Raw genomic sequence first — 24,629 nt, 5'->3', positions numbered from 1 at the left:
CCTTGGCCAAAACAATAAAGAGTTAAACATAAACTGTTGCACTAACAAAATAATACATAGTTCAACATAAAGTGTAAAGTTCACACTAGCTGCTATATGTTTTGCGTTGAGGTGATACTTGAGGCTCGATGTGTGCTGCGGGGATATGCGAACGCTAGTTGGTGCTTCAGTATAATCGGTCCGCCGAAACTCATCCAGTGAGAAACGTTCCGCGGTGCAAAAATAAGTTATTAAAAATGCGGGATTTTTTTTTCTGTAATTAATTAATCTTAGTTAACGCGTTATTTTTTGTGTAATTAATTAATCTCAATTAACGCGTTAAAGTCCCGGCCCTAATTTGAATATAAATCAGTTCAAAGATTGAAAGTGTAGATTCTCTTGGGAGAAATTTAGCATTAGAGATTTTCTCAGTTGCGGATGTACTATTTTGTAAGCTGATTTCATCCAAACATTTGGAAATGTAGATCTGAAGTATTCCACCATCTATATATAATGTAGGGCCAGACACATTAATCAAGCAGGACATTTATTGAAAAGGTTTAAATGATTCATGGGGAATTCCATGTGCTTCGACTGTATGAAATGTAGGATTGTGGATCCTTCACTCTGCCTACTCAGATATTGTAGACATAAAGCCAGCCAACATGGAAGAATTGACCGAGGTGATCACAGCGGCTGAGTTTCACCCTAACCAGTGCAACACGTTCGTCTACAGTAGCAGCAAGGGCTCCATAAGATTGTGTGACATGAGAACATCTGCACTTTGTGACAACCACTCTAAATGTGAGTTCACTTTAGTCCTTTTTTGATTTCCTTGTTGGATCTCTGATTGAAATGTGCCATTAATTTTGCCTGCCAAGTCATTGTAGCCATTAGAGATTTTTCCTCCAGATCTTGGTTTAAACCAAAAAGGTTAAAGTCATTTTGAAATTTCGGTTGGGTTCACAATCAGACCTTCTATGATCAATATGAGAACTGGTCCAAGACTAGAGCCCTTAAGACCCAAGACCAGAAATAAATCCCAATTCCAAAACACAGAGTTACTCCCAAGACCTGTTTGGTCCAACAACTAGGGGTCAATTTTATTTAACTGATATAGAAAAAATTACTGAAGCTATTGTTGTAGCATTTAATAAAAAAAAAAAACTTTTGTGGTTAGAACCAAACTGGTTTTGAATTTGAAAGTCGTTTAATAGTATAAACTAACACCAAGATCCAGACCAAGGCCATGAAAGGGGAGAAGACAAGACCAAGGCCACAAGATCATGACCCCAATTCTGCTCCTGAAATATTACTTATATATTCATGTTTCTCTTTATTAGTATTTGAGGAACCAGAAGACCCCAGTAGTCGCTCCTTCTTCTCAGAGATCATCTCTTCCATCTCAGATGTGAAATTCAGTCACAGTGGGCGCTACTTGATGACTCGTGACTACCTCACAGTGAAGGTGTGGGACATCAACATGGAGAGCAAGCCTTTGGAAACTTACCAGGTATTGGCTATGCAGACTGGACATTGACCTTTGATTGCATTTATAATGATTGGTTGATAATGACAATCAAAAATGTGTTTTATTGTAATTGTCTGTCAAATATTTCACTAGGTATTGATCATCTTTTTTTTTCGTTTCTACCTTTGACAGGTCCATGACTACCTTAGGAGTAAGCTGTGTTCACTGTACGAGAATGACTGCATCTTTGACAAGTTTGAATGTGTCTGGAATGGAACTGACAGGTCTGTCAAAAGCTGGGGTATCTGGTCCTTTTCCTGGATGTCCACCTTCCAGCGTTTAGCTCTGTTCTGGAAATTTTTTAGTAATTCTGAAACCCTTGATTAGCTTGAAGCCAAACTTTACACCAAAGATGGCCAACTCTGGTCCTAGAGAGCCACTGTTCTGCAGAGTTTAGCTCCATCTCAGTCAAACATGCCTGAAGAAACTAACTTAAGTCTCCAGGATTGCCTGAAAATTACAGGCTAGTTATGTTTAATTACGGGCGGAAGTTGACCTCTGCGGGACAGTGGCCCTCCAGGACATAAGTTGCCCATCCCTGCTCTACAAGAAGATGGACCTCCAAGATAAGGATTGGACTCCACTGGTCAAAAGCAATCAATCACACACACACACACAGTTTTTCACATTGATTTTCGACTGTATGGTGCTGGTATCAGTTAATAAGAACTAATTGTCTTATTCCTTTCCCATTAGTGTCCTAATGACAGGCTCCTACAACAATTTCTTCCGTATGTTCGATCGGAACACTAAGCGCGACGTGACTCTGGAGGCCTCGCGGGAAAACAGCAAACCCAGAGCCATTCTCAAGCCACGCAAAGTTTGCATTGGTGGCAAGCGTCGTAAAGATGAAATCAGTGTAGACAGTCTGGACTTCAGTAAGAAGATCTTACACACTGCATGGCACCCCAACGAGAACATCATTGCTGTGGCCGCCACCAACAACCTCTATATATTTCAGGACAAGGTCAACTAGCATGTAGCTCTGATGTCTCCATTCATCACAATTACAAGGGGCATTATTTCTCTAGATGAACTGGGAGTAAAAAAGGTTGGACTCACTAGCAGTGAACTTGAGGAACATCTAGATGAGCTTGGCCTTCTACAGCAGATTTTTTACTGTACTGAATCTAAAAAAAAAAAAAAAAACATTGAAGGTGCACTACAAACCAAGGACAACTACACTGGCTATTGGACTGCTTTTTTTTAATGACTTAAACTTTCCCTAGCTATAGATTTATTGGTAATGCACAGCAATACAAAGTGGAACCTTTAATCTTTAATATCACTAAAGACCCTTTCACACGATTCACATCAGGGCAATTCTCCAGCACCATTTGACCTCCATGAGAACCATCATTGCTAGGTAACAAGAAAATGGGAAATGTACCGAGTGAAAATGAAGAGAACAAAAATATACTTAGAGCAGAAAGAGTCCTGCTGATTGCTTTGAAAGACATAAAATGTGTTTCTTTGAATGTCACAATATGCCTTTGAAGTTGAATAGAGGCACAGCCTCTTCCATCTTGCTTTGATTTTTGTGCTGGCATTTCTCACATAATGTCATACAAACGTGTTAATCATTGGATGTGTAGTGAAAGATCAACTGAAAAGTAAATTCAAATTTGACATTCATTGCTACAGTATTTGCATACAACATTTTTGATACTTCATGCTATCGTTTTGCAATGCATTGAAAAGTCATGTGAAAGGGCCTTAAACTGGTTAGAAGAATGTTTCAACTGAGTCGGTATTCAGCCTACATCTGATTTCTTGGCTGCTGGGCCGTGAGGTATCCAACTTTTCGGCTTCCAAAATTGTATTTTTCATTTTACTTTATGAAGGTGCATGCATCAAAATCCAGCTTATGGGTTGATTGATGCAACAAACAGTAATGGTGTTAAACAGAAGTAATGTAGCAAATGTACTAATGTTCTGCTTTTTTGTTCTAATTTTACAAAGAAAACAGTGGGGAAAATTTAATAAAAATCAAGAGGTACACATTTTGTATTCTTTGATTTCATGGCCTGTGAAAAATACAAGATCACAACAATTGCTAAAAAACAAAAAGGTTGCATTTATTTCCATTGAACACATACAGAAATATAGCAACAAGTCCAAATTAAACCACTTTAAGAAACATTTCACATGTACTGCACATGTTCTGCCTGTTGGATTAACAGCCTGACACAACTGATAATCCACAAGACTCTCACAAGAGGCTGCAGTACCAAGTGCAAGTAACATGTACAAATGCATTCCCTGCCTGGCGACTGAAGTTCATAGATTGACATTAACAATTTGCCTTGTGCTAGCCTACAACTAGTGGGCATCATCTTGCACAGTTTGAGTATATAACACAGACGTTTCATAAGTAAAAGTCATTAACACTGTGCTATGATGAGTGCATGGCTGGCTCATGCTCAGTCCTCTAAGGTCCACTAGGGCTTCACTTTGTGGAGCGGCGGCTGGGTTCTGAGGCAGTTGGGGGAGGTGGGGGTCCCCGGCGGTCCAAGTCCTCAATGTAGAACATGATGAGTTTGTGGCGTTCTTCTGGGACGCAGTCTAGGACCAGGAAACGTTTATCATTTTGAAGGACTTTCTCAATATCTTTTAAGTGCTGGTCTGAATCTTGGATCAACTTCCGTGATCTGCAGAAAAAAAATGACATAAGAGTTCAACAGCAACAGCTTTAGAAAATGAAAGCTAAAAAACTAGATGATAATCATGTTCCTAATAGGGCTAATTACATTTTAACTTTAAAATAAAATAATTTGCTCTCCCTTGTACATTCTTCAGTCATACAGGGTTCAAGAGACAAGAAGTTTTGAAAATTAAAGGAAGGTGCATACCTATACGTGATGAATTTGGTTTCTTTCAGGAGAGTTCTGAAGTCAGCTTTGGCTGTGATATATTTGTCCTTTATGTAATCTTCAAATTCCCGTTGTTTCTTCTAGAAGAGATGAGAGAGACAGAAATCATTGATGTTGATGACAAGGCAAAAAAGGCAGCATGTCATCTAAACAACTCAACTCACTCGATCACTGCTGGAGAACTTGATGCAGCGTGGGTCATCTTTGATGATCTTCTTCACTTCCTTCCACGTGGTTGTTAGGGTGATCTATGATGAAATAGTTACATAATATAAGCAGCATGAACACATGGATAACCCAAAGATACATACCATAAGGATCAAATAATGAAATGATCAAATAATCAAAAAATACGTAAAGTTAAAAAAAATGTTAAGTTAAAATCTCATTTAATTTAAATTTGACCACGGATTTTTTTTTTTTTTTTTTTTACTGGTACTTTATAAAAGCTCAAAAGTCTAGTAAAAATACAAAAAATATTTTTCTTTGTACATCTACTAAAGAGAAAAGGTCTGACTGAACTGTCTCATTGGAAAATTTTCAGAACTTATAGTAAGGTACATTAATTTACATTTATTCATTTATTGCAAAAGCAAGTAAAATGCACAAGTTACTAAAGTTACTTCATGGTAAGGAGAGAGTGAGTCCGAGTGCGCATTTCTGTTGCATGATCTTGATTTCTGTTCGCTCCATTAGCGCACGCATTTGGATTAAAACTAAATCATAACTACAGAACAAACAAAAATTATAAGGGCTTTCACTATAAACAACATTTTAAACGTCAAGCATATATGACTTTATTTAAAGCAAAGGTGAAACTGGCAGACTGTGTGAGATGCGCAAGGCCTTGTTCTGCACCAATACAAACCTGTGCGTGCTTTGCATGTTTAGCTTGCTGTAAAGACCAAAGTATATTTTGTTTTTTACTAATAAGTAAGGGTCCACGTAAACGTAAATGATATACTACAAACTAAATCGAAGACCGAACTGATATGACGTCATTTCCAACAAAATCAGGCTGAAATGAAGTTCGTTTTGAGTTTGCTTCGGTAGTTCGATACAGCGGACCAAAGCAAACATCGTTTCGGCTCGTAAACACCTTCGAGTTTCTACTGGTCTGTGGCGATTATGCAATCGGTGGGTGTGTTCTGAAACTCCACCTTCTTTGATATGCAAACCCCCCCCCCCCCAGTTCGTTCATCATTCAATGGAGGTCAGGCAAAAGAGAACAATATCTCTGGCCTAGTCAAAAGCAACATGAATACACTGGAGTGTCGAAAAGCTGATATATCTGCACCTGTACGATCACTCGTGGAGAGACTTTAAAAACTCAGAGAAAGCATTAATTCCTAGAAAGAAGTTGCAACGAAGCTTGATGTTGCCATCCCAGAGTTGTGCAAAAAGCGACGTAGAGAAACATCGTAATGTTTCCATGAAAAGAATGAAAGCAAAGAGTAAAAGGTAGCAAGTACCAAATAAATGTTTCAAATAAATGTTGCACCATACTGCTGCTGCTGCTGTTGTTGTTGTTCTTTCAATAAGCTAATTTAAAGGGTATACAATAAATGAAATGCCAAAAAAAGCATACAATAATAAACCTTTGTTTTTATCAAAAGTAAATCATGACACCACATAAAATGGTGTAACAATTTATCCAGTTTAATATAATAAATGAACACTAATGAAATAAAGTAACAAACCGACTAATATTTTTTTTCCACATCAAGCTAAAGTTTGCAGACTGTGAGACATTCACTTCCTATGAAGGACTGATTATGAGAATATTATGTTTCTTTTGTATTGCAAACATGATATTTGACTATGAACTACTGCTAATCATTATTCTTTTGTCTAAAAATTTTTCTGACCATTGGTGCCCGTCTCACACCTAGATTGCCTACATTTCATCATTTCATAGCTGTTGTGTTCAAGGGATACGCGTGTGCGCCACAACGCATGTTTACATTAATCTTCACCTCTTTGTTTCTGGACCCACTATATAAATAAATAAATAAAATGCTGTGAAAAAACAGGTATCAGTATCTATAATTACCAAAAATTAAAGTATCGGTATTAGACTTATTCTGAAAAAAATGGCATTGGTGCATCCCTGATAATAATTATGTTTAATATATATTCTAATGAGGACAGAGTATATAACAACAACAACAACATTATACAATAATTGTTGTTAATAGATTATATACTTAATTTCTATATAATGATATAAGAAAAATCATAATTCCTATTATTATTATTGTTATAAAATGCATTAGAATAAAAAAAAAGAAACTATGTAATATATATTATCATTATTAGGGGCCAAGCACCGAAGGTGCGTAGGACCCTATTGTATTTGTTCCAGTTCTTATTATTATTCTTCCTTTTTCCGACTAGGAGTCTATGGCAGCCCATAGAACCGATTGCGGGAAAGTTGTATAATTTGGCACACTGATAGAGGACAGTCCCAACATTAACTATAGCAAATTTGAAGTCTCTAACTCCTACTCTCTAGCGCCACCACTTGTCCAAACTTTCAATGTTTGTATGCTAATAACTTTTGAACCCTAAGCCAGAAAATGGAAATTCTTTTTTCCTCTGAATGCTTGGTTTAATTTTTTCGCTATTTTAAATTTTTCTAAAAACCTACTTTTTCGAACTCTTCCTAGGCAGTTAGTCCAATTTTCACGAAAATTGGCTCAGATCATCTTCAGACCATGCTGGCAAAAAGTTATGGAATTCAAGTTGATTCGTCCAACCGTTCTCTAATAACGCGTAAAAAAATATGACGAAAAGCACTCAAAAATACACGTGAGGCTATATCTCGGCAACGGTTTGGCATATCGAGACCAAACTTGGTGTGTGTTATAATAAGCATGACCTGAGACTACCTGCAGTGTTTCGAAACAGCGCCACCTAGTGTTCAGGAGATATGAAAAATGCATATTTTGGCTTATAACTTCTGATTGGTTTGGCCAAAAATCACACAACTGGTCTCTTTAGATTCATTGAGTCATGTTGAGTCGAATGATATCAAATTTTCCCGTGTCGGCCATTTTGAATTATGTTTCTAAATGCTGTATTTTTTTAACGCATTATTGTATCGTTACAAAAATGACAAAAATCTTCGGCCCCATGCCCAGAAGGTACTCAAAAAGTTTGGTGGCAGCGCCACCTTGTGGCCAAGAGTTATAATGAAATATCACAAAAATGCTAATAACTTCTGAATAAATTAGACTATTAAAATTAAAACGGTCTCTCTATATTGTCTGTGTCGTGCCGAGAGCATTGATACCAATTATGAAAAAATTGGCCATACTTCCTGTCCGCCATTTTGATTAATGTTGAAAACCTACTTTTTCGAACTCCTCCTAGACCGTTAGTCAGATTTTCACCAAATTTGACGTGGATCATCTTCAGACATTCCTGGCAAAATGTTATGGATTTCATGTCGATATACGAAACGGTTCTCATTTAGCGCATCAACGAATCTGCTGGAAGCGTGCCAACATTAATTTGAGGCTGTATCTCTGCAAAGCTTTGACATATTTGCACCAAACTTTGTATGTGGCATGGTCAGTGTGAGGTGACGATGACACATACAAAGTTTGGTGCAAATATGTCAAAGCTTGTCAAAATTTGGTAACAGCGCCACCTATTGGTCAAGAGTAATAAACCATTCATTACCCATGAATAATTACACTTATAAAATTGCAATTAACTTTTTAATGCATTAGCCTATTGCAACGAATCTGGGCTCAAAATATTCCCTGGCTTATGCCGATAACATAGATACCAAATATGCCATAGTAAGCTGAACTTCCGGTCCGCCATTTTGATTTATATTGAAAACCTACTTTTTCGAACTCCTCATCAACCGTAGGTCCGGTTTTCACCAAAATCGAATCAGATAATCTTCAGACTATGTTGACCCAAAGTTATGGATTTTGTGTCGATAGACAAAACCGTTTTCGCATACCACAGCGACGAATTTAAGGCACAATGCCAAAATGACATGAGGCTGTATCTCTGCAATGCTTTTTGCATATTGACACCAAAATTTATTTGTGTCATTGAAAAGTCACACAGAGTACACCAAATCTTTTGATAATAGCACCACCTACTGGTCAATCTTGATGAGCCAATAAATCATACTACTAGAGGTTGTATTTATGATTTTTTTTTAGCCATTTCAATTACAATAATCCTAAAATTGCTCTTATTGCTCATTAATGCATTTGGTGTGATGCTCCATGCCATGCTTAGCTCCTACATTTGCCGTTGGAGTGCTTGGCCCCATAATTGCTGCTTGCAGCTATATTTATTGTTGTTGTTATGTGATTGTGTGATTTTGAACCCATGTCTCACCATGGAGGTCTCATCCAACAGTTGCCTGAAATGTTCCTTCTTCTTCTTGGTAAGAGCCTCCACATGTTCTTCAAACAATTTCTCCTTCTCATGTCGCTCAAGCAGAGCAGCAGACTCCCAGCGGTGGTCTTTACGCAGATTGCGCCTCGTTTCTGACCAGGAAGCATCCGTTGACCTAACCTATGTGTGAATAATAATGAAAAATGACAAAATGTATATATAATTAAAGCAATGTACAATGAGATGTAATCATTGTTAAGAGTGTGCCAGCACTGACCATATCTGACATGAGTGCTCTAAAGTGCTGGACAGCTTCCTCTCGTTTATGCTGCTCTCGCTCTCGGTCAATCTCTTTGGTTTGTTCAGATCGAGCTCTCTGCACCTCCCGCTCTCTCTCCCTCAGACTGGCCTCGATACGAGCCTGCCGTTCCAGCTCTTTCTCCTTCTCTGCGTCCACATTCTACACAACACAGACACTTATATTAAACCCATCTTTCTGGTCTTGGGAGTTTCCTCCAGATGAATCAATAAGACCAGGAACACGGTTCTAACCTTCGCCTGTTTCTCCACATACTGTTTGTACAGTTCTTCTCTAGCAGCTGAGCTCTCCACGGCTTTGTAGCGTGGGTCCGTCTCCACCTTGTCCTTCACTTTGCCCCAGCGCTGAGAGACGTCCACATGGTGGTCTGTCAGTAAATCGAAGAAGTCCTGCTTCACCTGCAGCCAGAAACACACAACTTGACTTAATTTGTCAGGGCTTGACCGAATATATAGTGGAATTCAACCTCAATTCTATCAACAGAACTTTGTAACTTCCTGTTGATTCAAGTGGACATTTCTGGGTGGTTGAGGGAGGCCGGTGACAGACCTTTTCTACTTTGTTTTTGGAGTCTTCTTTGTCCTTCTTTCTCAAGGCTGTCATGAACTCTGTGAATATGGCCTCTCTGTCCTTCATCTTCTCAATGGCCTTGAAGCGAGGATCCTTAGAGTGTTTTGCTGCAAACTCACTGAATGTGGTCCTAACAGGTGAAAGGAAAATAAGTGGCAACTTCAGAAGGTCAGACAAGAGCTTTATTGAGTGCAAATACATAGAGAAAGCCTAACTGAAACAAACAACACACCTCATGTGAAGTTTGGCATCTTCCATCATCTTCCTGAAGTCATCTTTAGCCTGCATGAGTTTATTCTTCTTCTCCTTCCTCTCCTCTTCAGCACGAGTCTTCACGTACTGATCGAACACCTGCACAGTGATGGAGATAAAAATGACAAAGCTGCCTACTTCTGCTCTTTCAGCAAACCACTAAATGTCCAACGCTCTTCTTACCTGTTTCCTCTCTCTGGGGTTGAGCAGCAAATATCGAGGATCAAACACAATCTTGTGCAGCTCTTTGTCCCAAGTGGAAAAGGCTGAAACCTGCAGGTATGAAGTGGACAAAAATTGGCTTACCACTGAACAGACTACCCAAAAAACCATAAAACAACACTTAATTCAAGTAAATCAATAAACATCATATAGGAGTGACTTAAAGAGCTTAACTTGTATTGAACTTACAACATTTAATGATACACAATTGAAATCTCTATCAGTCAAATTACAATCACCAACAATTACTACTACTTTGTAATACCCGTAGACACAGAAGTAAAAAAAAATATGTATATCTTCCTTAAATGTTTTAATGTGATCAAACAGAATTAAGCAATACAAAATACTTGACTATTACACAATCCAATAGTACATTCTTCTTTGGTAATTATTTGTAATTTCATGCAATAAGTTAGGACCAAAGAGTTTTATTCAAAGTTGACAGATAGAGATTCTCGTATGAACATTGACAAGAGAGGGCACCAAACACTACTGTCAAGTAGGACTGGGCGGTGTGACTGTTTACTACACATTATTGTATTTATAATACTGTAAAATTGTTGAAGTGTTCATCTTGTTGCCAGGACAATATAAATTCAACTGATATCAATATTCTATGCCAACAAAGTTATTTATTTGGTGAGGAGCTGTATAGTAAGTGGTATGACTACATTACCACTTAAATTTTCATTTTCTTTGTGGAAGCTTTGAGTTTAATAAAGGTTTAGTAAAACATTGCTCTATAACTCAAAAGAATATTTAGTTTCCAATTATTTACCTATGTGGGAAGACAAAGACAAAGCTGACAAAGCAAAAACTACGCAAAAGTTTCAGCCTTTCCAGCATATTCAGTTTCCATTAACTACTTACACTGGTCCAAATTAGTGGACTAAAGCGGGAAACCATTAATAGGCATATATGAAGTGATTTCAGACATATCAAAGCTCATTACATTTGCAAATATTCTTCCCCGAATTTCCAGCATAAAGATCTTGTGATAAATAACTTGTGATATATAAGCTGATATAAGATTTTGGTCATACCGCCCATCCCTATAGTCAAGCACAAATCATCTAACATGACCTCACTCAGAATTCAGAAAAGACAGGTAAATAAATGGAGTGACAGAAAGACCAGATAGAAATTTAAGACTCTATATTACATAATATTTGAAAATGATAATAACAAGAATGAACTTAAGATTGTACCTTGGTGGGCTTCCATTCAGATTTATGTGTCTAATATTACAGAGCTGGTTAGAGTATTGCGTTGGATTGAAGTGTTTTACCCCTCTCTCCAGCAGCATGTCCCTGAACTGGTTCATGCGGGCCTCCAGGGGCACCAGGGCCCGATCACGAGCAGCCTTCAGTTCGGCCTCCATGGCCACGTCTTTCTCTGCGTCAGCCTCCTTCATACCGTCCGTCCTGTCAGGGAGAAGAGGACCAGTATAAGGAAGAACGTCTTCGTTTTAGAACCCTTTTTTTTTTGCCGTCTATGCTTGTTAAAAAAAAAAAAAAAAAATCGGAGAAGATCTCTGAAAATTTATGATTTATGATGAAACTTATTTATTAGATTATCAAATGATTTAAATATATATTTATATATATATAAAAAATGGTTACAATCAATCCATTTCCTTTTAAGGACTTAGACTTCTAGAAACTGTTCAAACATAAATATTGTGACTTGTCAAATTTAATAATTAATTATCGGCATATAATAATTAAACCATTTTTCATTTATAGAATGTTTCAACATTTTACATTTTGAAAGCCATACTACACTAATTTATTTCAATTTGAGAAAGGGTGTTCAAAGTGTAAGCACTGCATTATCCTTGCAATCTGCGCATCAATGGGTTATTTGCGTTTTGTAAGTTAGAACAGATGTCAAATACAAATATAATCGTATTTTTGCTTTCAGTTTTTTTTTTTTTTTATATAAATCCCAAAACGTTTTTTTACATCAAAACACATCACTGAAGAACTGACGTTTTGATTGGCTCACTGGGGTTTGCCTAATGGAGGCTAAAGAGAGGTCAAACGAGGTGGGTTACCTTGGAGGCCCACGTTGGCATCGCCAGAGCTTAGAAGCGTTCCCTGAAAAATAGTCCCCAGTGCAACAGGACCACTGTTTGGGGTCAGGGGGAGGCAGGCGTGAAGGGCACTGATGGGAAACAGTGACTGATTTGATTTGGTAAATGTTATGGAGTCACCACTTTTCACAGACCCAAACTAAAGATTACAAAGTCAGCATTGGGTGCACAAAAAAAAAAAAAAGAAGAAAAAAATAACTGCCGCCGAAAATGTCTTTAATTGTGACATAAAATGGGCCAGTCAACATGTCTTAACTCAGCGCTTGAACGGAAGCAGCCCCATTTCCTTCATATGACAAGGAATAAAGTTTTCATGTCTTGTAGTTTCTTCCATATAATACTAAAACTAGGTGTTCTGCAGGGCCGGGTGTTCGGCCCCCTATGGTTCCTGTTGTGGCCCATTGGTACTTACTTTCTCTTCTTAGCCTTAGAAGGCTCATCATCCAGGGTGTCTTCTATGGCTGTGTCGATATCCTCTTTGTTGAAACCTGCAATAAGAAAAAAAGATTTATGCTTGTTTTTGCTATGTTACTTTCAACAAAGAATCATGTGCTGTGTCTGAAATCGCACACTCGTTCACTGATCCCTATATAATGTATGGCAGTTGAGTTCACTATATCAGGAAGGAGTGAATAAATAAGTGAACAGATTCAGATGGTGATGTATACATTGCACGTGAGACTTGGAGCTGTTGCAAAAACATTACAACATGTACCTAATTTTAGAAAATATTAATAGCAATAATACTCTAAATTACTCTATATTGCAATTATACATACCAACGTGTCAGCTTTGTGGTTTCGTTGATGGTATATAATAATTTTTTTTTGTAATGTTTTTATATTCAAAATCATTAAATACTATTAAAATACTGAGAACAAAAATAAACAAAATTATGAACGTGTTAATGTAAGTATTTATTATTTTTAGTATCTTGACACTCGCTCAAGCAGCGTTTTCAGTTCAGATGGTTGTAGAGAGACCTCAGGCAACCGTAAATTTTACATCAGAATGTATACACTACTGTGATTAATGAACATTTTTAAATTTTCAACCAAATTATCAATTTTTTTTAAGTGAACAATGATGCCACCTCAGTAAATTAGTAAAATATTAAACTGAGTTATTGCCTACATAACATTTTAATATAATGTATGAAATAAACTTTAAAGCAAAAATAATAAAGATGTAAATGTCATCTCTCCTAACTCACGCGCTGCTCCTGCTCTCGTTTCCAGCTCGACACTACTCCGCATTGGATTGTGGGAAATAGTGCTCCAGAAAATGGAAATCAGAATGCATTGTGGGTAAAAAGTAGTGGACGAATGTAGGGAATGAAGTCATTCACTCAGAATTCAGACAGCATTACAAAATGGCTGACACACGATATAGTGCATTATATAGTGGATAGGGAGCGGTTTCGGACACAGCATTCGTTCACAAACTATATGAAACTTTATGCAGTGCAAATTAGTGTCACAGAAGGTTTAACCTATTTTCTTGTTGTCATCTACCCCCCTTTTGTGGGAGGGTTCTTGAATGTATTTGTCCACATCAGCACGACCCACTAGCTCCTCAGGTCGGTCCCACATGGACAGTCGTGTGGTGGGATTGTAGTAAAACACACGGTCATCTCCAGTCCAGACTACACACCTAAAAACACATACATGTAAAAAAAAATTTTAAACCTTTGAACAAACTTGCAGACTTTAATCACTGAGGGACGGAAGAAGAAAAAGGCTCACCAGGGAGTACCAGGAATTGGGTTTGTGGCGACAGGTTTTGCCTTTAGTGCTGCTTTTTCTTCCTCTGTCATCTCTTCTTCCCTGGGCAACTACAAAAACAAAATATTAACAATATATATTGTTTATGTACTTAAAAGTTTGCTTTAAACAATTTAAATAACCTGCAAACTTTACACTTACCTCTTTAGAAATGCCAAAGTTGTCCGCTTTGGCTTCCATGTCTATATTCTTTAAAACTGAATCGTTGTTATGGCCATCTTTAGCCTTGTCACGGTCCTTATCTGCTCAGAAAAATAAAATGTTTCTGAATATAACACGGACTGTGCCTAACCTGAACTGCCGATGTCAATGGTCGGTGCAGTAAACATCATTCAAAAAAGACCAGAGTCCCTGTGCCTCACTTACCTCTCTCTTTTAGCTCAGCAGGTTTTTCCCAGGTGGATTCAAGAGTGCGATTGTTATAATAATACATCTTCCCATCAGCTGTTTTGTACTCAGACCATTCCGGAAGTGGTAGAGCCCCCATAAGAGATGCAGGAGATGCAGTGATAGCTAGCTGGGGATGCATCATGGGTACAAGAGGAGGGGCCATCCCTGGGAGCATACCTTTAAAAATAATTGCATTCAGCAAATAAAATAATAACAATATTATTTAATATATATATATATATATATATATATATATATATATATATATATATATATATATATATATATATATATATATATATATATATATATATATATATGACAGACTAATTTTAGTAGTAACATAAATTTTTTGTTCATGATTATCTCTACATTACCCTCAGAAAACTTAAATCTGATACTAAGCAATACTGAGTGTTAGTGTAGGCACCTTGTTCACATCACTTTTTAAGAGGAGGGCGCCATCTACTGGTTGAGTTAATAAATTATACATTTAATGTAGGACCTCTACATTTGCTGGTGTTTAGCTAAACTAACTAGGCAACTCAGCTTATTTTTAGAATTACATTTTTTTTTTTCTACATACCAGGCAGTGGGATGTGCATGCCAGGTAGAGGCACTCTGAATGGAGGTACCATGACCGGGGGAAATGCTGGGATTGCAGGAGCCGGCTGGGCCATGGGCAGGCCAGGAGGGAGACTTTGATGCATAAGCGGCATTGTCTGCACTGCAGTGACTGTAGCAGTTACTGTAGGAACACTGACCACGGCAACAGAGGTCACACCTACACTTGCAGGAGGTGTGGAGGCCACTGGAGGCATCTCAGAAACAGCTACAGGACAAATAAAGCAAAGAGAAAGAATGAATGTGTGATTAAAGATAATATTAAAACAAAAAATTAAAAACGTATCATATTGGCCATGCGTACTCTCAATTTTATAAATTATCCAATTTCTACTCAACAGGCCGCTACATGACCCATAATTCCTTCTCTCTGGGTGTAACACTCACTGGTGGAGGATTGAGAGGCAGTGGGGGCTGGACTGGTGCTGGGGTCAGGGCTGGTGCTGAGGGTGTAGGTGGGGGACAGGCTCTGAATGGAGACCGGCTCGGACACAACTGTAGTTGCACTGCTTGCTGGAGTAGAGGCAGCGGTGTTAGGTGCTGCTGCAGCTCCTCCGGACTGAGCTGCCTTTAGAGGATTGAGCTCCGACTGCTGGATGATCTTTACTCCCTCTGGTTTGGTCCAGGCTGACTCACGTGTCCGAGCATTGTAGTAATATACCTGAAAGAGTTGTGGGAATATTTCAAAAGTCCTAGGATGCTAATACTAGGATTGCGTCAGGGTGGTTGACCAGTTGTCCACCCACTACCCAGAAGTACCCAGGACTTACTCAAGTTTTATTGCTATCATAGACATCAGTTTTTATATCGGCTGTGGTTGTACTTATCAAAGGTTTAAGAGACATAAGGCAAAACTCATTTAAGAAAAAGTTTGAGTGGGTGTTTGAAACGAGATCACAATTTTTTTTTTAATAAGAAGCGTATTATTCAGTTATATTTATTTTAATTTAAAAGTCAGCTTGCTACCTTTCCTTCTGGTGTGGTGTTCTCTACCCAGATTTCCTCACTAGTCATGCTTGAAACCGATCCAGTTCCTGGCGATGGAGGCATTCCAGGTGGAAAGATCATACCAGGAGGAGGGGGCATGTTACCCATTGGAGGGGGCATGTTACCCATTGGTGGGGGCATGAACGGTGGCCTCTGCGAAAAACACAACAGGATTTTTGAGATTGAAATATCTCAAAATGACTTTCAATCAATCTCTTGTAGTTTTGGAACACATATGCACCTACCTTTGTATATTTCTGTAATAGCACCTACCTGCAGGTGTGGGGGTCCAATGGGTGGGGGCAAAGCTCCAGGTGGGGGTATAGGTGGCATATTGGTGTCAAACGGTGGTCTGCCAAAAGGGGGTCTAGGGGGTGGTGGGGGTCCTCTCATCATGCCAAAGGGTGGAGGCGGGGGTCGTAGTAATGGTGGAGGTCCTCGCAAAACTGTGGTAGGTGGTGGAGCAGGGCTATGAAAATGTAAAGCCTGCTGTAACACCATCCTAAGGTAAAATAAATTACAAAAATCAGTAATTACCAATGTGCAAAACCTCAACTTGATATTCACTGTACACTAAAAGTTAAACGACAAAAGTACACTACAGAATTAGTCAAGATATGAAGAAACCATAAAGGAGTCATGTGATGCAATTTAAAATTGTCCTTTCTCTTTGGATTATTACAAATTCTTGGTGCATAAAGAAGATCTGTAAAGTCTCAAATCCAAAGAGAGATTCTTTCTAAAAGTTAAGACTCTGCCACACCCCCTAAAATGGCTCAATCAAACACGGCCCCACATCTCTACATCACTATGAGGAAATATTTGCCTAATGCCGAGCAAATGTTCACAAAAAAAAAAAAAAAAAAAAAAGGCAGCATGGTTTCAGTAACAGCAGTTAGTGTTGAAGCAGCCATGTCAGGGAGATGCCGTGTGTCTCTAGGCAAAAGCAAAAGCACTTTATTTGTTCTTCCAAAAGTAGATGCATTTAGGAATCTTTAAGATTACCTACAACAGAACAGCAATGCATTTTATGGACGACAACCATTTTGTGAACCTAGGAGAGGAGGTAATTCTGACTTTGCTACGACAATCTAGCGCTTCTGAATCAGCTACTGTAAGTATGTTTTGTTATTAGTTTGCTATTGAATGTTCAAATGTGGAGTTGCATGTCACATGCGTGCATGAGAGAGAGAGAGAGAGAGAGAGAGAGATGGTCACACAGTGGAGTCAGCTGTCTCAACCGTCCGTGGCTGGTGTACTGTCTGCAAACACATACAAGCTTCATCACTGTCTGTCACACCACTCTGTTCCTCTTTCAGACTAGGGCTGTGCGATTAATCGAAATCGAAATAAAATCACGATTTGAGTGTGCACGATTTCTAAATTGCTTTATAGCACAATTTTCCGCAGCCCCAACGTCCCGCAGTATGCTATCTGAACCAGTCAGGATGCAGCGCACCTAAGTGGAGCGCGAGAACAGAGCAGACTGGGCATATGCCTAACTCCAGGTTCACACACTCTGTCTGTGATGCGTAGCCTTTTTTTTCGAGCCCATGTTAATGGATCAGAACGTTCACACTGCACGCAGTAAAAAGATGAGAACAGAAAAGGTTATAAATAGAAAGGTGTGAAAAGATTTAATATCTTGCGCATGAGCACAAAGAGAGTTGTGAGTGCACAGGACACAGGTTGAGCGAGAGGAGACATGTTGTAAGGCAGCGTGTATCTGAGCCTTATACAGTCTATGATCTGAGCACGGGCATCTGGTTTTGTTAACTGAGCAAAGGAAATGTGTACATTTTATTGATAACAATACAGTATTATTAACTTTTTAGAAATTATTGAGGTGAATGACTCTTAAGTTTGTGTGTGTACTAGGGATGTCAACGATTAATCGATGATCGATTAATTGTCTATAAGAGATGCAATCGATTAAGGCTATCGATGGTATCGATGAACACGTGCGAGCGGCTGTGAGCGACGGTGACGATATATAAAAGCATCATCATTCATTCACAATGTACAAATTAAGCTTTTAATGTGATTTAAACTTTAAAGTACATTAAAATAGAAACAACATAAAAGTTCTTCAACATTAAATGCAATAGAAATGTAGTTACTAATCATTTCATCAGATAACTGTTTTATATCGTGCGCTTTGCAGGGCTGCGGGACACAGTGACAGGACAGTCTATTCATTCCTATAACTTGTTAATTCATTCCTACGAATTATTAATGTGGCAATTGTCCATGTTTCATTAATTTTGTTCCCTAAATAACCCATGATTTAAGTGAAATAAGGGAACAAATTAATAAATCGAACGAATTCTTAATTCATGAAATCTTTAATTTCCCTTCCCATGTTTACCACAGTAAGAGATGCGAAAACAGTTATTAAAAGCGAAAGATAATAAAATAAACCTGGGAAATTAGAGGGTTAGACGATGAAGATTTAGGAAAAGAAACAATGCCTAAATATACTGAATTTGTGGAAATTCATGACCAACCGGCAAACCAGAACAAAGCCGCGTAAATGAAGACTATGGGGTCCAAAAGCATAGTCGCGATCTAACATTTTCCAGTTAACCTATTATTCCTCTAATAAACAAAGCTTTTATACCACAATTGTCATAATCAGATCTTATCATTTCTAAATAAATAATTGCTGGATTCAAAACAGCGATTAATAGGCGCTGTGGCCGACACATTCCTGGAGCTATCACTGCTGTCACTAAACGATGACGCCGAGCATCGTTCACAAGTTTCTGCATGGACCTGACTAGGGCACAGGTTCTAAGCCCTGGGACAAAATGGGATGCTTTAAGGAAAATGTATAGCCTACTAAGTAATAGGCCCAACATAAAAATAACAATTTGTTTTCATGTTTTTTTTTTTTTTTTTTTTTTAAATAGGCTATGCGAAATATATCCGACTTAAATAGGCTAATTAAGATTAACGGATTTAAAACAGAAGTGTGGGCGCTCCATAAGTTCACAAAAAAAAAAAAAAAAAAAGGATGACAACGCATTCTGTTTGTTTGCTTTATTTTACAAGAGCACAAATCTTCTGTTTTTATTGTGAGTGTGCACAAATGAAAGTAAACACTTTTGCGGAAAATATATATTTTTTTTAATGTCTCAGCTGTTTCGATCGCCCCGGAGCCTGCTGCACACGTATATTCTAGCGATTCAAACTTACATCGCAGTCTGTTCATTATCAAAATAAAATGTCAACTAAACATTAAAAGGTTACACTGGTCAGTTTAAATAGACCGTAGTATACCGGTCCACTCTGCTGTTATGCCAAGGACGTTTTTGCTCATATGAAGCAGTGTTAATTTCGTTGACTAAATATTTTCGTCATTATTTTCGTCACGAATATATTTTTGCCGACGAAAACGAAACGAAAACTAAAATAGAAGGCACTGATGGAGACTAAAACTATGACTAAATTGATTGACATTATCGTCAACGAATAAAGGACGAGACGAAAATAGACTGTGACGAAAATCAAATCAGCAGACGGGAGAGATGCGAGGAATGAGCAAAAGAACCGGCAAAACAGAACAGACTGCATGAGAGAAGAGAACCAATCAGAGCCTGACTTATTGAGACGTGAAGCGAAGGTTTTCAGTTTTTATGAGCTCCCGGGAAGTCGGCATTCGAAGAGGTGATAGGGACTTTAAGCAACAGCCTCTGGTGGAACGGCAACGCCATTCTGGCATTGTATTGCGCCTGCGCGAATTTAACTGCTACTTTGTGACGTTCTAATTTAACGGTCTACTACGGGAGAACAGCTGATTTGCCGGAGTCGCTACAACGTGAGAGGTTAGGTAAATAAATGTTATGTTTTTAGACTTATTTACATCATACAATATTAAAAACTCCTCTTCTGACAAAAGATTGTCATTTAACGCCAAAAGCAATCCTTCTCTTGCTTTTTTAAATTATATATTTTTTGGGATCTCAATAAATGAATTAATGCTGCGTTGCGCTGTTCTGTTTTACCGTTGCTTAGTGACTTTTACGTTCTTGGCTACAGCGGTGTGACGGCAAACTTCCGGTCGCTGTAGCCGTTCCATTCGCAGCTGTTGCTTAAAGTCCCTACTGTCTAAAAGAGCGACAAAATGTCCACAGCTCACTTCACGTTTGACGACGAACAAAACAAAGTGTAAAGCACGCAGAGCGCTCATTCGTGGCAAGAACACAACTAATTTGAAAAGACATTAACAGACGAGCCACCCGGACATTTTCTCAAATGTAATTTTACAACGATGTTCTTTTGTTTATTGAGCTAAGCAAAATTGGAATAGTGCAGTGCGTAGATGTTGTAGCATTAAATATTACGAACTGAAAAGTACTGTAAAATAGCCCCTTCTTCAAATTAGATGCGAGCACAATGCTAATACGTAATATCATGATAAATACATTTGATTAATACTAATGTTTAGTATATTTTATAATGTTCTACTTGTTGACAATATCACAAATATTTCTATATTAGTCATGTGAAACATGAATGTTCACATCCTATCATTATACATACAAATCTAGCAATATTGTAGTATTTAAAACATACAATATTGCTAGACAAATGAATACCTTATAAAATCTTGTTACTTTTTTTATCCACCTAGCTGCCAACTTATTAAATATTTACTTTAAATGTATGCACTTATTGTTCAGCTCAGCTGTAAGCTTTAAGGTCCTGGACCTAAGGTTATTTTTCTTTTATTGATGGTCAATTGGCAGCTAGTTATTGTTTACATTATCATGACAGTGTTTGTTGCTGCATAAAAGCTTTTGAATCGAAATAAAGACACAGTTGTGTTGAAATAAAGTTGAATTTGTGTTTTATATTTTGGTTAAGTTTGTTTCCTATACCAGCTGTAAAAAATTGTCTAGTAAATCTGTTATTGATTTTAGTCTTATTTTAGTCGACTAAAATACCAAGCAATTTTAGTCGACTAAAATACCAAGCAATTTTAGTCGACTAAAATACCAAGCAATTTTAGTCGACTAAAATAAGACTAAAATTAAAACAAATCAGATGACTAAAACTTGACTAAAACTAAAAAGAATTATAGTCAAAAGACCAAGACTAAAACTAAATTAAAATTTCGTGTCAAAATTAACACTGATATGAAGAGGATCATCTTTTCCGTCTATATGCGAATGCGTGTTAAGTACAAGCCTAGTTTACATTATAAATAATAGTTTAACATTCAAATACATTGCGAATATGGAAACATTTCGATTTGTGCCGAATGAGACATGAGCAATAACCTCCAAATAAATCTAGCCAAAGCCGCGCTCGCTCATCCTCGTCTGCACGCATGCACTGTCACGATCTAATGCGCTGTATGCCGGATTTTTAAAAATCTGACATTTTCTAGGACAGAATCCAGCAGGATCAAATTAATGCGAGCAACTGTGTTTTGGTGCAGCAGCGCCGATGTAGTTCACTTAATGTGCAGCGCAGTCACACGCGCTCCACATTTCGGATAATTTTATACAATAATGTCAGTTGAAAACATTGCAATTGTGCTTTAAAATACAACAACGAGCACCACAAAACCATTTAAAGAGGCGCGTTCAGCGTTCTCCGTGCGGGATTGGAAACTGTCAACAAAGTAAAATGACCTCAAAAGTATGGCGCGCTCTCTTCATTTTATCAAATGATCATAATCGCATCTATTCATTTTATAATCCTGCTACTAGCATTTTATTCAGACTAAAACCTCTTTAATTCAAGTGAGAAAGCGTTTTGTGTGTGTGTGTGTGGCTTTTGCACATCCTGTCATACCGCTGACTGCGTGCCTACAATAGACGCATTTTGCAGTATTATGGTTAACGATTAATCGATTAATTGATCGTTAATTTAAACGACGATCGATCATGGAAATAATCGAAATTTGACATCCCTAGTGTGTACATATCAGGACACAACTGTATAAATGACATGGGTATGATTTACTTTTTTTTTTTTTGGAGAAAGTGAAAAAAAGCACAAAGTTTCCTGTGAGGGTTGGTTTAGGGTGACATAATATACAGTTTGTACAGTATAAAAACCATTACGCCTATGGGATGTCCCCACTTTTCACAAAAACAAATGTGTGTGTGTGTTTGTTTAGACACTGGCTGCACCAAATGTGAAACTATAGTGTGTTAGGAGTACTGCAAATATAATTAAACATTTGTAATACCTTTTCCTAAACACATATTTGTTTCTTGTGTACACAAAACACACACACTCCTTTATAATTTTGAGCACTTTTAAACAGAAGTTGAGTTTTCAGTTATTCCAAGCCTTGAATTTAGATTAAACCCATTTTAACCCTTTCTGGACATCCTAGGTTTGGGGGGGATGGGGGGGGGGGGGGGGGGTTGCAAAGGTTGTAGACCATAGTTGTCATCAATACAACCTTTTTTGTGCCAAAAAAAAAAAGCAATTCGCTTTCTGAGCTTGACTTGTAGATTTAATAAAATTCAATGTATACTCAGTTTTCAATAATCGCTTAAATTGTACTTATATTAGACATCCCATAATTCGTTTTCGAGTGATGTGAACATTAAACTGAATCTCTACGGTTTTCTTTTTTCTATTCAGTGCTGATTTAAACGATAACTAACGTTAAGCAATAAAACACACACACACACAATGGCCTGCAAAATCATCCCTTATCCATAAAAAGATTAATTGTTGCAAACAAGACGGTGGGCTAAAGATAGCTAGCGAACCCAGACACAGCTAACACGTCAGCTAACAAGCCATTAACTTAGTTGCTAACAAGAAACATTTTGTTGATTAGCATGTTATTGCGAAGCATATAGTTTTGCTTCCCATGCGTTTCTGGTCACGTGTGAACTATTTAAGCAGATAAATAAACATAGAAAGAACGTTTATGAAGCTAGCAAACATGCTAACTGCGCTAAACAGCGCCAGCGGACTCCCCCCTCCGACTCACACTATAACCGCCTCGCTACATAGCGAAGATAAAGACAAGCACTGATTTCTGCATGAATATACATCTAGTGGTGTGATACTGAGTCCTTTCAGCGTTATCTGACCTGTTCTCCCCGAGTCCAGCACTCTCTCCGTCTGTGTTCTCCGCCATCATCGCTCTAGAAACTAAACACACTAACGTACGTACGTACAGCTAAACTTCCTGTTGGGCTTCCTCGTGCTTCTTTAAACGTCATTGACTGGGTTTACTGAACATTAAAAATTTTCATTACCAAGTCATGCTTTTATATCATTATTGAATCAAAACTCTACTGCAACACGTTTAAATTAATAATTACTCAGCTAGACTTTGACATTTTAGTGTTTGAGCAATGTTGGCCATGCGGTGCTTTTGGAATTGCTCTGTTTATTCATTCATTCGTTCATTAAATTAATCATATTTTTGAGGGCCTAACCATGCTCGAAAACTCGTAAAACACGAAACGGTGCACACACACCTGGGGTCTTATTTATAAACGTTGCGTACGCACAAAGTAGGAATAGAAATTGCGTACGCAATTTTGTACGCACATTTTGGGATTTATAAAAAATTAATAAACTTGGCGTAAATATGTACGCACTTTACGGACATTCTAGACCATGCGTACGCACTATTTTTCCTGCGTGAGAAAAGTAATGAAGTAAGGAACGATTTTAATATACACATTTACACTATATATTCCACTATCATTAGAGGAGATAAGCACTGAGAATACATAAAGTCATTACGCAGAAATTAACAAAAATGATATTCTTTAGACATATTTAGTGGATGCGCTTGATTACTTTTCCTGACAGCGAGGAGTGCTATAGATTCATCTTTCAGCTAGAATGCAGATGTCATGCTTTGCGAAAATATTTTAGTGAGAACATTGATCAATGGTGTGCACTACTTTGATATTATGGGGACACTGCTGGATTCAGTGGTCGAACGGTCCATTGACAGGGGAATAGTGTTTATAGAACAGGAAAATGGGTGTGATTTAAAAAAAAAATGGCATTATGGTTTTGACATTTTAGTTCAAAAGCCTGGTTATAGTGTTTTAGCAATCAAGAAAAACTGTAACATACGCATAGTTGCTGATAAAAGTGTTGTCAGGCATAATTATATGTTTTTATTAGGTTTTGCGTTTGGATACATATTTATACATGGTCAAAGACTACTTTTTGCCAAGGTGTAGATTTATTTATTTATATATTTTTATTTTATTTATTATTATGTTGTTGAGTCTTCTTGAGTCTGTGAGGAGGGAGACTTCTGACAGCTTTTAATGTAAATTAGTTAGATTTTTTGTATTAGACTGTATTTACATTTACAGATGATTTACATAAAATACATATACATATCAGTTGTCACTCTATATCTCTCAATAACTGTCATAAGATGACATTTAATCGAGTGACACAAAACATAATGGAATGAAATACAGTGACGACAGAGATGTACAAATAAATGTTCCTCAAAAGTCTGATATTTATCATATTTACGTTTTAACATTTTTTACAACACTTTAACAAGTTGCTTCATTAAGTAAAGAATCTTAAAGAAATTAAGTGTTGAATCTTGAAATGATACTCTTGAAATCTCCAATCTTGAAATGTTATTATTACACTTACTTTATAAAAA

At 37.6% G+C, this 24,629-nt stretch overlaps 2 protein-coding genes across 4 annotated transcripts in view; one reads left to right on the top strand and one right to left on the bottom strand.

The window, feature by feature from the left end:
• LOC127942027 (serine/threonine-protein phosphatase 2A 55 kDa regulatory subunit B beta isoform) overlaps positions 1-3,514 on the top strand; it is a 71,831-nt gene extending 68,317 nt beyond the window's left edge. For all 3 annotated transcript variants that reach the window (XM_052537548.1, XM_052537551.1, XM_052537552.1), the window contains exons 6-9: positions 619-783; positions 1,323-1,492; positions 1,643-1,734; positions 2,207-3,514. In XM_052537548.1, the coding sequence (XP_052393508.1) occupies positions 619-783; positions 1,323-1,492; positions 1,643-1,734; positions 2,207-2,486 (707 nt within the window). In that variant the 3' untranslated portion in view covers positions 2,487-3,514. The remainder of the gene's footprint in view (positions 1-618; positions 784-1,322; positions 1,493-1,642; positions 1,735-2,206) is intronic.
• A 49-nt stretch (positions 3,515-3,563) lies between these two features.
• On the bottom strand, positions 3,564-23,358 carry LOC127942026 (transcription elongation regulator 1). The gene is made up of 20 exons (XM_052537547.1): positions 23,068-23,358; positions 16,271-16,499; positions 15,977-16,150; positions 15,398-15,671; positions 14,973-15,218; positions 14,363-14,563; positions 14,138-14,238; positions 13,958-14,046; positions 13,705-13,865; positions 12,625-12,700; positions 11,406-11,541; positions 10,076-10,165; positions 9,873-9,991; positions 9,620-9,770; positions 9,304-9,468; positions 9,029-9,211; positions 8,752-8,931; positions 4,548-4,631; positions 4,363-4,463; positions 3,564-4,161 (listed from the first exon to the last, which is right to left on the bottom strand). Exons 1-20 carry the CDS (start codon positions 23,115-23,117, stop codon positions 3,960-3,962), a joined length of 3,012 nt encoding a protein of 1,003 aa, XP_052393507.1. The 5' UTR covers positions 23,118-23,358; the 3' UTR covers positions 3,564-3,959.
• Positions 23,359-24,629: the final 1,271 nt, after the last annotated feature.

Source organism: Carassius gibelio, chromosome A21, assembly GCF_023724105.1.
Source record: "Carassius gibelio isolate Cgi1373 ecotype wild population from Czech Republic chromosome A21, carGib1.2-hapl.c, whole genome shotgun sequence".
NCBI classification, from domain to species: domain Eukaryota; kingdom Metazoa; phylum Chordata; class Actinopteri; order Cypriniformes; family Cyprinidae; genus Carassius; species Carassius gibelio.
Note: the sequence above shows the minus strand (reverse complement) of the source record. Positions and strands in the feature narration are given on the sequence as shown.